General features: G+C 48.2%; 1 protein-coding gene across 7 annotated transcripts in view; it reads left to right on the top strand.

Moving 5' to 3' along the window:
- Positions 1–12,538, top strand: part of ZNF385A (zinc finger protein 385A) — a 471,767-nt gene that overhangs the window by 434,811 nt on the left and 24,418 nt on the right. For 6 of the 7 annotated variants that reach the window (XM_086964826.1, XM_086964862.1, XM_086964817.1 and 3 more), the window contains one exon: positions 10,927–11,268. In XM_086964826.1, the coding sequence (XP_086820952.1) occupies positions 10,927–11,268 (342 nt within the window). The remainder of the gene's footprint in view (positions 1–10,926; positions 11,269–12,538) is intronic. The other variant, XM_086964833.1, reaches the window with a different exon arrangement.

Here is a 12,538-nt window from a genome sequence, read left to right on the forward strand (position 1 = left end):
GCTAAGTTATAAAGAATTCTGGTAACAGAGTTGTTCAAAGATATGTAGGAGTAATTGGGGAAGCCTATACGAAGGCTGTTACAGTAGACCAACCCACTGAATTCTAGAGAATTGACGAGTGTTTGTGCTATTCATTTAGAACGGTAAAGGGCTAAATACATTGGCAGAGCTACAGATGTTTTGTCTCGTGCTGGGATGATGCCAAATGCCACTGGACAGGGCCACTCAGACATGGGACGTAGCATTAATGGTATTAAATGGCACTTGTAGGGTTGTGGGTTATTTTGTCCGTAAATGGGGTGGTGCAGGACTGCTTTGGGTGTCTGTAGCGCTGGGGATAGTGAAGGGCATATTGATGGGGCTGTGGGTGTTTGACTTGTAGCAAGAGTAATACCGAAATAAAATGGCCCATTGTCAGGACTGTGCCTGATTGGTTAAAATGCGGAATGATGCTAAACAGCACAATGGCAGGACTGCGATGGGTGTTCGGTAGGCAGTTAGAGCATAGGGATGTTGGAGAGCACATTTATAGGGCTGTGTGGTTGTTTGGTAGGCAGCTGTAGCATAGGGATGTTGGAGAGCAGATTTACAGGGCTGTGTGTGTGTTTGGTAGGCAGCTGTAGCATAGGGATATTGGAGAGCACATTTACAGGGATGTGTGGGTGTTACGTAGGCAGCTGTAGCATAGGGATGTTGGAGAGCACATTTACAGGGCTGTGTGTGTGTTTGGTAGGCAGCTGTAGCATAGGGATATTGGAGAGCACATTTGCAGGGCTGTGTGGGTGTTACTTAGGCAGCTGTAGCATAGGGATGTTGGAGAACACATTTACAGGGCTGTGTGGGTGTTTGGTAGGCAGCTGTAGCATAGGGATGTTGAAGAGCACATTTGCAGGGCTGTGTAGGTGTTTGGTAGGCAGCTGTAGCATAGGGATGTTGAAGAGCACATTTACAGGGCTGTGTGTGTGTTTGGTAGGCAGCTATAGCATAGGGATGTTGAAGAGCACATGTACAGGGCTGTTTGGGTGTTTGGTAGGCAGCTATAGCATAGGGATGGTGGACGGCACATTTATAGGCCTGTGTGGGTGTTTGGTAGGCAGCTGTAGCATAGGGATGTTGAAGAGCACATTTATAGGCTTGTGTGTGTGTTTGGTAGGCAGCTGTAGCATAGGGATGTTGAAGAGCACATTTATAGGGCAGTGTGGGTGGTTGGTAGGCAGCTGTAGCATAGGGATGTTGATGAGCACATTTTCAGTGCTGTGTGGGTGTTTGGTAGGCAGCTGTAGCATAGGGATGTTGGGAGAGCACATTTACAGGGCTGTGTGGGTGTTTTGCCTTTAGCTGGAATGAAGCTGAATGGCACAGTAGCAGATGTGTGGGTGATTTGCTTGCATCTGGCGGTGTAAGGCATTTTAAGTGACTGCCCGTAGCTGGTACGATACTGATTTGCGCATTGCCATAACGGAAGTATTCGCTTTGCAGTTGCTGAGTATAAACGAGCGCTCGGTATCTGGAACCCGCACTCGATGTCTCCAGCCCAAATGTAACACTCAGGCCGGCGCGCGGCTACTAGTCATGTTGGGGGCCAGGCCTCGCCTGTCACCAACTGTCACCATCTCGATGATTCGAAGCGAAGTGCGTTGCTAATCTCTCACACGCCCAGTACGGCCTCCTGCTGACTGATGACCAGGGCCCGCAGCCTGGGCTTTCATCCTGCCATTAATCTGGCCCACATGTTTAACTTGTAGTGGTTTATTTAAGAAATCTCTTCCAGGACGGAAAGTTGCAGGAAACCGTTCTCACTCACTCAACGTCTCTTCATCGGATCCCCGGCGGCCCCGATATTGAACTCGTCTCTGTTTACTCTTCTGTTTTGATAAATCTTGCTGGCCCTTTTCTGACTCCACTCCTCTCTGCCTTGAGTGACCCGGCCTGCTCTTTCATTAATCTGCTCTCCCGTCCTGAAGAACCGGAAGACTGCACCTCTGTTGCAGTGTTGAGCTTGTGCAGGGGGTGGACCACCAGCCGCCACCCACTGTCCACCATTGCCTCCTCGACGCCCACCGCCTGTGTTTATCTTTGAGGAGGGACCACCTCTAGCAGCCCTGCACGTGGTTGCCCCGCATCATTAAAAAAAAGTAAAATTCCCTAGTTCCTCTTATTCAAGGATTGGCCAATTAACGGAGGCCCTGCCCCCCTGGTTTGGTGAGTCTCAAGACTTCCAGGGTGCTGGCAGGAATACAGCATTTGGCTTTGCCTCTGGGCATTACCTAATTGTTAAAATGTAAATAATAACAACAGCATCAATACTTGCATGGGATGTCCTCTTCATCCATTCTAGGTATCTGGGCGAAAAGCCCAGGACGGATCTATGGGGGCATGGCAGCTTCCGGGCGATGGCGGGTGGAGCTTTCCTCTGGCGGCTCCATCTACTTTTATTCTCCATTGGCAGCTCATTCGTGGTTGAAAAGAATGCGCTGCAGGTCAAGCGCAGGGTTCTTTCAACACTTTCAACTCTTAAGTATTTGTTCATTGACTGATGAACTAACGTGTAACCTTCACTTAAAGGGGTTTGTGTGTCTTTTATGCTTCGGGGAGTAGCATTGGGGGAAAAGAAGCTAACTCAGAATGCCATAAAAGATGAGGCTGGGCTGAGTAAGTGAATTGAGTGCATAATTCGAGTATTACTTTCCAGCAAAGTTCATTATTTTGATCTTACTTACTACCCCCTTTCTTTGGAGGGCTTTGCTCTCACTCCTGGATTGTTTAGAAAAGTAGCACAAATAAGAGAAGAGATGGGTGCAGGTCTTCCTTTCGTTGGTCCCTGTGATATGGAGGAGGGACCAGAGAGATGGTTCTTTTTTACTTTTTTCAATTTTCTTTAAGAGAAGGGGCTATGGAGTGCCTGTGGACTGGAGGTAGAATGAACCCAAAGATCACAACAGGAAAAACGAAGCCAAATTCAGGCACTTTATCAATCCTCGAGAACTAGCATCTACAACTGACCATACCTTTCAGAAGAATGTTATTCCATTAGAATCTCTGTACGAGTTTGTACCAATTTCCCCAGAGAAGGTATTAAAGTTAGTGGAAATCAGTAAAATCAGGATCTTCAGATGATCCGAGTTAAATCAAGATCTTCCATAAAATCATTCACAGGATTAGTACGTCTATAGGTAACCTTATCAACTCCACATTTACATCAGGAGCACTCCCAAAGGAAGAGAAACATGCCTGTTTCAGACTGTTGCCCAAAAAAAATTACAGGCTCACCAGGTCTAACCATTCCTGGCAATTTATGTTGCGTTTTTCTACTATCTTTTGCTCAAAAGTGGCTGAGAGATCAGTTAATATGCAGTTGGCTAGTCATATCCCTAAAACCACTGTTAAATTCAACTCAGACCGGTTTTAGAGCATTTTATGGAACCAAAGTGACACTCTTGACAGTGCAAAGTGGACTAAGAATGAATTTGGACTAGAGGTGGCACCCCTAATGCTACTGACCCAAGTGCTGCAGTTGGCATCAACTGTCATTTAATTTTGGTGAACAGACTGGCAGCAACGGGCACTGGGGCCTGCACACTGATATTAGTTACATTGATTTCTTTCTGATCGAAGCCAGCCTGTCATTTTGCCTCCAAAAGGTTCAATTTCCCAAACAGATCACCATCTGTGGCGTCCCGCAAGGCTCCATCTTGAGTCCCACTCCGTTTAATATCCGTGTGGCCCAATTAGCAGATTTGTTTAAGAAATACCAACTTTCCTTTATCTGCTGTGAAAAAGATATTAAGTATTGAGATTGGATGGAGACAGCATTGTGACAAGACTCACTTTTCTCCAAGGCCTTAATGCAGTGATTCAATGGATGACAATAAACTGCCTTCATCCTGCATGTGGCTAACCTCGTATGGTACTTTGCCAGGAAAGATGGCCAACATCAGGAACTGGGGTATAGATACGTGTTGTGGTTCAATTCCCAAGAACAAATTCATCTTTCTAGTCTTAACAGAGAAGTGCTAGTTTGCCCTCTTGCAATAGTGGAATCTGTGGCAGGGATGTAGGTCTTGGACTTCTTTCCTTCTGGTGGTCTGCACCAGTCTGTTTGGACTTCTGTGGCCTGCAGTAAAGCATGGAGATAGTCAGGAGGTGGGGCAGTCCAGCCCTCTGCTTCTCCAGGACTCTGAGAGGGAGTGACTTTATAAAGATAGCGGAGGAAGGGCCACTCTGCCCATAGGCTGCTCCTTTTCTTGTGATTGGGTTCTGGTTCCCTCAGTTGCCCCCTTCCAACTGGTTTCTCTGTTTGAATTGGTTATGGACCTTGGTTTTTTCCGTGTTACTTCACCCCAATTAAAGAGAGGGCCCAAACCCTCCACGCCTGATGTAGAAGATGTTTGCCGAAACATGACTGTTCTTTGGTGTCCCACGCAGGTCCCTGCCGCAGTGTATGCTTCGCATTTCTATTCTGGAAAGTGCCTTCCAGAGAGGATAGGGACGTCTTCCTTGCCCGCTTGTGAGCGCCATCACCGCATCCACAAGAGCCAGCTTGGTTGTTCTGTACTGAGGGGCACAACTATATCGGTTCCAAGAGCAGGGCGTCGTTGTCTGTACCACTACCAATGGTCCTTTCTAGTGGGGCGTTGCCCGGCCCCCAGTCCCCGTCTCTCCAGTTTCCTCCATTGTCCCAGTTGTGGGAGCCGACAGTGAAGAGTTGGCGTATCTCTACCCAATGACGGGGGCCTGCTCGCCATAGCCATCCCTGAACACCTTCCTTCGAGCATTCCGAACAAGGCCCAAGCTAAGGTGGCCTCCTGCTTTGTTGCATCATAGACGAAGTAGTGAATGTCACAACTTGAGTAAATGACAAAACGTAAGTCAAGCCGAGGGACCTTGTGACATTATATGCTTGGCTTTCCCCGGTCCATGCAAAGACCATGGCTATAATTTCTTACTGTTGAGTTTTAATACCACACTAGACGCCCGGAGTGTGTGCTCCAGACTTCATGCTGTGGCATGTGCATGTAAGTAAAATGATTATGAGAATGGGTTTCTTTAAGTCCACACACAGCAGTTTGTGGCTACCCTTACTCTGCCAGGGCCGCTACTTTAGTTTTTTTTTTTGCTTGTTCTTGTTCACTTTGTCCACTTCTGGCTCGAGGTTTGATGGGGTTCACATGGAGGAAGCGGGGTGAGGCGCACTGGCCTATATGGATGTAACTTGAACTTGAAGTGAAACAGTGTCTCACAAAGCCCAGCAGGCCTGGGTAGAGTCATTTGTGTAGCAGGCACAGAACTTGGAAAACTTGAAGCTGTCCTGCTCAGTACTGACTGACGGGCCCTTTCATTGGCTGATCTCGTTGCTATTAGAGACCGAGTGTTGTCCCGGCTTTTAAGCAGGACTGCCAGAGGGAAAGAAAGAGAAGTTCTGGCACAGGCCTATTTTTTGAACTTCTTGGCAGGAACTAAATAATAACCATCTCTTAGCAACATCTTCACAATAGTAGAAGGCTGATCTCATCCACAGGCACACCCCGAGGCCCGTGCCTGGACGCGCTAGCTTGCTTTTGAAAAATATTTGTGTGTTTGTTAGGCTTCTTTTTGAGAGGCAAAGGTGAGCACTTTCTCACATAACATGTATCATAAGAGGAGAGGAGTACATCCTTCCCTCTCAAACACGGAGCAGGAAAGGCACTACACGTAAGTAGCATGCAAGCTTCCCGAGCTGGAAAGGCCCTAGGCGCAAACAGCATGCAAGCTTCCTTCACACATGCCCACTCCAGGCAGCACCATGGCTCTCAAACACGGAGCAGGAAAGGCACTACACGCAACTAGCATGCAAGCTTCCCGAGCTGGAAAGGCACTACACGCAAACAGCATGCAAACTTCCTTCACACATGCCCACTCCAGGCAGCACTATGGCTCTCAAACACGGAGCAGGAAAGGTACTACACGCAAGTAGCATGCAAGGTTCCTTCACACATGCCCACTCCAAGCAGCACCATGACTCTCGAACACCGAGCAGGAAAGGCACTACACGCAACTAGCATGCAAGCTTCCCGAGAAGGAAAAGCACTACACGCAAGCAGCATGCAAGCTTCCTTTACACATGCCCACTCCAGGCAGCACCATGGCTCTCAAACACGGAGCAGGAAAGGTACTACACGCAAGTAGCATGCAAGGTTCCTTCACACATGCTCACTCTAAGCAGCACCATGGCTCTCAAACACCGAGCAGGAAAGGCACTACACGCAACTAGCATGCAAGCTTCCTGAGAAGGAAAGGCACTACACGCAAGCAGCATGCCCACTCCAGGCAGCACCATGGCTCTCAAAGTAACAAGGAGCAGGAAAGGCACTACACGCAAGTAGCATGCAAGCTTCCCAAGCAGGACATACCCTCTCCAGGCAGCACCATGGCTCCCAAACACGGAGCAGAAAAGGTACTACACGCAAGCAGCATGCAAGCTTCCTTCACACATGCCCACTCCAGGCAGCACCATGGCTCTCAAACACGGAGCAGGAAAGGCACTACACGCAACTAGCATGCAAGCTTCCCGAGCTGGAAAGGCACTACACGCAAACAGCATGCAAGCTTCCTTCACACATGCCCACTCCAGGCAGCACCATGGCTCTCAAACACGGAGCAGGAAAGGTACTACACGCAAGTAGCATGCAAGGTTCCTTCACACATGCCCACTCCAAGCAGCACCATGGCTCTCTAACACCGAGCAGGAAAGGCACTACACGCAACTAGCATGCAAGCTTCCCGAGAAGGAAAAGCACTACAAGCAAGCAGCATGCAAGCTTCCTTTACACATGCCCACTCCAGGCAGCACCATGGCTCTCAAACACGGAGCAGGAAAGGTACTACACACAAGTAGCATGCAAGGTTCCTTCACACATGCCCACTCCAAGCAGCACCATGGCTCTCAAACACCGAGCAGGAAAGGCACTACACGCAACTAGCATGCAAACTTCCCGAGAAGGAAAGGCACTACACGCAAGCAGCATGCAAGCTTCCTTCACCAATGCCCACTCCAGGCAGCACCATGGCTCTCAAAGTAACACGGAGCAGGAAAGGTACTACACACAAGTAGCATGCAAGCTTCCTTCACACATGCCCACTCCAAGCAGCACCCTGGCTCTCAAACACGGAGCAGGAAAGGCACTACACGCAAGTAGCATGCAAGCTTCCCAAGCAGGAAAGGCACCACTCGCAAGCAGCATGCAAGCTTCCTTCACACATGCCCACTCCAGGCAGCATCATGGCTCTCAAACACGGAGCAGGAAAGGTACTACACACAAGCAGCATGCAAGCTTCCTTCACACATACCCTCTCCAGGCAGCACCATGGCTCTCAAACACGGAGCAGAAAAGGTACTACACACAAGCAGCATGCAAGCTTCCTTCACACATGCCCTCTCCAGGCAGCACCATGGCTCTCAAACACGGAGCGGGAACGGTACTACACGCAAGCAGTGTGCAAGCTTCCTTCACACATGCCCACTCCAAGCATCACCATGGCTCTCAAACATCGAGCAGGAAAGGCACTACACGCAAGTAGCATGCAAGCTTCCCGAGCAGGAAAGGCACCACACGCAAGCAGCATGCAAGCTTCCTTCACACATACCCTCTCCAGGCAGCACCATGGCTCTCAAACACGGAGCAGAAAAGGTACTACACACAAGCAGCATGCAAGCTTCCTTCACATATGCCCTCTCCAGGCAGCACCATGGCTCTCAAACATCGAGCAGGAAAGGCACTACACGCAAGAAGCATGCAAGCTTCCTTCACACATGCCCACTCCAGGCAGCACCATGGCTCTCAAACACCGAGCAGGAAAGGCACTACACGCAAGTAGCATGCAAGCTTCCCGAGCAGGAAAGGCACCACACACAAGCAGCATGCAAGCTTCCTTCACACATACCCACTCCAGGCAGCATCATGGCTCTCAAACACGGGGCAGGAAAGATACTACACGCAAGCAGCATGCAAGCTTCCATCACACATACCCTCTCCAGGCAGCACCATGGCTCTCAAACATGGAGCAGAAAAGGTACTACACGCAAGCAGCATGCAAGCTTCCTTCACACATGCCCTCTTCAGGCAGCACCATGGCTCTCAAACACAGAGCGGGAAAGGCACTACACGCAAGCAGCATGCAAGCTTCCTTTACACATGCCCACTCCAGGCAGCACCATGGCTCCCAAACACTGAGCAGGAAAGGCACTACACGCAAGTAGCATGCAAGCTTCCCGAGCAGGAAAGGCACCACACGCAAGCAGCATGCAAGCTTCTTTCACACATACCCACTCCAGGTAGCATCATTGCTCTCAAACACGGAGCAAGAAAGGTACGGCACGCAAGCAGCATGCAAGCTTCCTTCACACATGCCCACTCCAGGCAGCACCATGACTCTCAAACACAGAGCGGGTAAGGTACTACACGCAAGTAGCATGCAAGCTTCCTTCACACATGCCCACTCCAGGCAGCACCATGACTCTCAAACACAGAGCGGGTAAGGTACTACACGCAAGCAGCATGCAAGCTTCCTTCACACATGCCCACTCCAGGCAGCACCATGACTCTCAAACACATTACCCCAACTACTATGAATGTTTTCTCCTGGGTGGAACTTGCACTGCTGTAATACTGGTGTGTATGTGTGGATGAGTGTTGCCTTAGTGCACAAATGTGTATGGTAATGGGGCGTAGGAGGTATTTCGGTAGAGGAGATAAAATGTATATGAGATCCTTTAACACATTAAGGGCGGCAGGGGCTGGACCAATGGCCTGAGGAGCTGGCAGGGCCTTTCTCGATGGTAAGTGGGTTTCTCCTCGAATATTTTGGTCTTTTGCTCTTTGAACCACAGGACTGCTAGTGGAAGCTTGATGTGTGGAGGGATTTTTTCAAGTTCTTCGTTTCATAAGAGAAAGCTGGGCTCACGGTTATATTTTTCTATTTCTTGGTTTTGAGGCTGGCGAGGACTCGGCCCTCTGGAGCGTAGGCCACCTAAGGTAGTCAGTCGGCCAGTTATGCTAGCGCACAGATTTGTTTTGAGCTTTAAGTGATGCGGCAGGCTTTGGGAGTGCAGTCTAGAGGGGCAGCCAGGACAGATCCTTTAGGGTGGCAGTGATGTAGTCATGTGTTTTTATTGGTGTCCATGTTCGGCAGATGTTGCCTCGCGCCTTCCTTCCGGTGACACATACCTCATCCAGCTGGTGACTGTTTTCCACGCAGTACTTGCTGTGCCACCTCCCTTTTAGCGCAAGTGACTCAATTTTGAGCTGTGAAATGATGTTACCTTAAATATATTCTGGCTCTCAGGTGTTCCGAAAGGGTGAAGCCTGTGGGTGAGTGGGGAATACCCACTTACAATGCTTCAAGGCTCCTTTGACACGAGTCCTCGCACCATAATTGCGTGGGTCTCACAGGTGTGTCTTCCTTTTCATCCTCATATGTCACTTCATTAATTTTGTTCTTGGTATATATTTTTAGTTTCTTGGCTCACGGAAATGTGTAGACTAAGGGCCAGCATACATCACTCTGTGATACGTCGTTTATGCACTGCTGCCATACCTTACGCCTAAAAAACATAATTATGTCATGTCGTCGTAGAGGGGCCTATAAGGGGTGAGTAAGGAGCACACGTGAAATGAGTGAGGTTGCCCGCCAAAGGAATAAGGAGCACACAGGGGAAACTGGGAGGGGCGACAACTGGGAGACCCGTAGAGCGAATCAAACTGGAAAGAGCAGCAGGAGTGTACAAAGAGTTGTAAGGTAGTCCTCCTGCAAGCACACGGTAGAGGTGGAAGGATACACCTAACATCCAGTAGCATCAGGTTAGAGAGCGGTACTCCCCAAGGCTCGCGATACGATGTAATTGACTAACTCATCAGCTGATGCCTGAAAGAGGCTGGCCACACAAGCCACTCGTTGTCAGGGGTGAGCAAACAGTCACCTCTAAGTATTTCGTAAGCACAAGATGTATTTGTCATATATGCTGTCAACGTAGACCTAGAAAATGTGAAAGATTTCATCTTGTTGGCGTCTTGCTCAATGGGCCTTATAAGCCAATCCCTATGGCATCGAATTCAGTCTAACAAAGATTTGGTGCCATTTTCCGATTCGTTTATCTGCCACCATGATTTTTTTCACGGGGTTCAAAACACTCCTTATCTGTTATGCATAGGCCTCGCGAGTGGAAGTGTTGCATAATATTGTGTCTGCCAAAGCACCTATCTTCAACACCCTCTGGGTATTAGACCTTATGCATGCCACTGCCTTGATGGTGCTTTTTCTATGTGCGGTTCCAAAACTGAAAGGACATGATGAACAGCAGATCACACAGGTTGTATGTTAGATGCCCGTGTCAGAGGGCAGCCAGAGAGCAATTGCGAGAACGTACTGTTAATTCTTTTCCGGATCCATGCCTCAAACTCCACAATTCCATTACAAATTGTCATACATGAAAAATGACTGGTAAATAGTGTTTTCAGTTCTCTGCAGTGTGTTCCTCTGCAACAAGAGTGCTCAAAGTAGCTACAGGAGCAAGGAACCCAGGCCACATTATCGCCACATAAACCGAATCAAAACTTAAGTCAGTTATGTATTCTGTGGTTATCATTAAAACCTGGCATGGATGGATCTGGACCTTTACTGTACGCACCTGCAATGCAGTGTAACACTGTTTATATGAAATGTATCACTTAATAAATGTGTCACCAAATCACTATACAAGCTGTTAATTACCCACAGACGTTCGAAAATTAGTCATATTTGGGGCAGGTGAGGGAAACAAGTATCAGATTCATAAAACAATAAATGTCAAATCATACTAAAGTGTAATCCCTTTCTTGATGTAAGAAATCCTGACTCTGAATCATTTATTCCAGCTCTTAACCCAAATTTCTCTTCTCATTCATCTTGCAGCAGAGCAACAAAGTGGTCTGGCATTGGCATTGACACCCTCAGCACCTCCCTCCCTGCCCGATTCCCCCATACAGCTGCCGGGCCCACCTACACTGGTGACTGCCCCATCCACCTTTCAGGCCCCCCTGTCGGAGCAGGTCGCGGATTCACCGACGGAGGTAGCCCAGTGTGACATTGAAGAGATGGAGTCTTCCATCACCCCGCTTCCCAGCACCAATGGGACCACCGAGAAGCCAGGCGGCACCCCCGAGCCAGAGGAAGACAAGGCCAAGAAGCTACTCTACTGCTCGCTCTGCAAAGTGGCAGTGAACTCCTTGTCGCAGCTGGAAGCTCACAATAAAGGTAGGTCATTCCCTCTCATGAGCACTACAGTCCCCTCTGTCAGAGAGGGTTACTCAACCTGTTGAATACAGTCTCTTATGGCATAGATTAAGCAGGATTGTAGCAATGTTATACTGTACAACTGTTCTATTGGACAGCCTTTGCAAGTCCCAAGGCTTTCTACTGCCGTTAGGAGTAGAAGCTATTCCAAACAGAAAGTTATGTGGGGGAAGGGCTGGTGTCTACAGATCACCCACCTGGCTCTAGTGAGTGTGGGTAACGTGACCAGCTGATTGTCAGAATATCAAGCACAAAAATATCCTCTCGCAAAAATATTTTATCCAGAAACTGACTGCCAGAATATTATGCAGGTGAGTAGAGATTTCATATTCCTAAATCCTCATCAGTGTACCTTGAAGATGTGTATATCGTCATGGCATATATATTTGGACTTCAAAATTAGAAAAAAATGTTTCTGGCTACGATATTTTTGTAGCATAATATTTAAGACTCAGCATTTTAGACCTATACCATGTGGACTGTAGGATGTTGATGCCCCCCTCCCACAACATTGGTGAGGCAGAGGCTCTTTCAGACGTCCAACTACCCTGTGCGAGTCTGATTGAAGCTTGCAGATATCACTGATGATATGTTTTTAGGTAGATGTGTGGGCAAATGACTGGAGTCTGAAATACTGGCCCTGCACAGATTTACTTTATTCCTATTTTTGATTGGTGTTCGCAAACATAGGGACATTTTTCAGGTTGAACACACCCTGAGCAGTTCCGGCTTATCAAATAGGCAAAGCAAACACCGGTCTATGGGCCCCACTTCTTTTAGGGCCCCCTCAACAACTGATCAAAATAACATTGATTTGATTGTGAAATAAAATTACAATCAAGCTTTCTTAAATATTGTTTCCAAAAAATGAGTCAACTCAAAGAAACGAAAGCTTTAAGTGAATAGAGAAAATACTGTATTCATGTAATTCACCCATTAACAACTTAAAGTACATAAACTATAGACATCTGGGTCCCTATTTTGTATAGGGCGCACTTTCCCTGTTTTTGCCCTGCCGCATCTTAACACAGGTGTGCCAGGCACAGACAGGGAAGTTGCACCCTATTATATAGAATGCATTGCTTCCAGTGCAGCCGCAAACTCACGCTGCCCCAAGGGCAGTACATTCATGTGAAAAACTGAGTGACTGCTTTAAAGCCTCCCCATGTTTTCACAGTGCAGGAGGCAACCTGCCTGCACTTTTCAAGGGTATTAGAGATCCCCTTGCAGG

Source organism: Lissotriton vulgaris, chromosome 1_1 (genome assembly GCF_964263255.1).
Source record: "Lissotriton vulgaris chromosome 1_1, aLisVul1.2, whole genome shotgun sequence".
In the NCBI taxonomy this organism is placed as follows: domain Eukaryota; kingdom Metazoa; phylum Chordata; class Amphibia; order Caudata; family Salamandridae; genus Lissotriton; species Lissotriton vulgaris.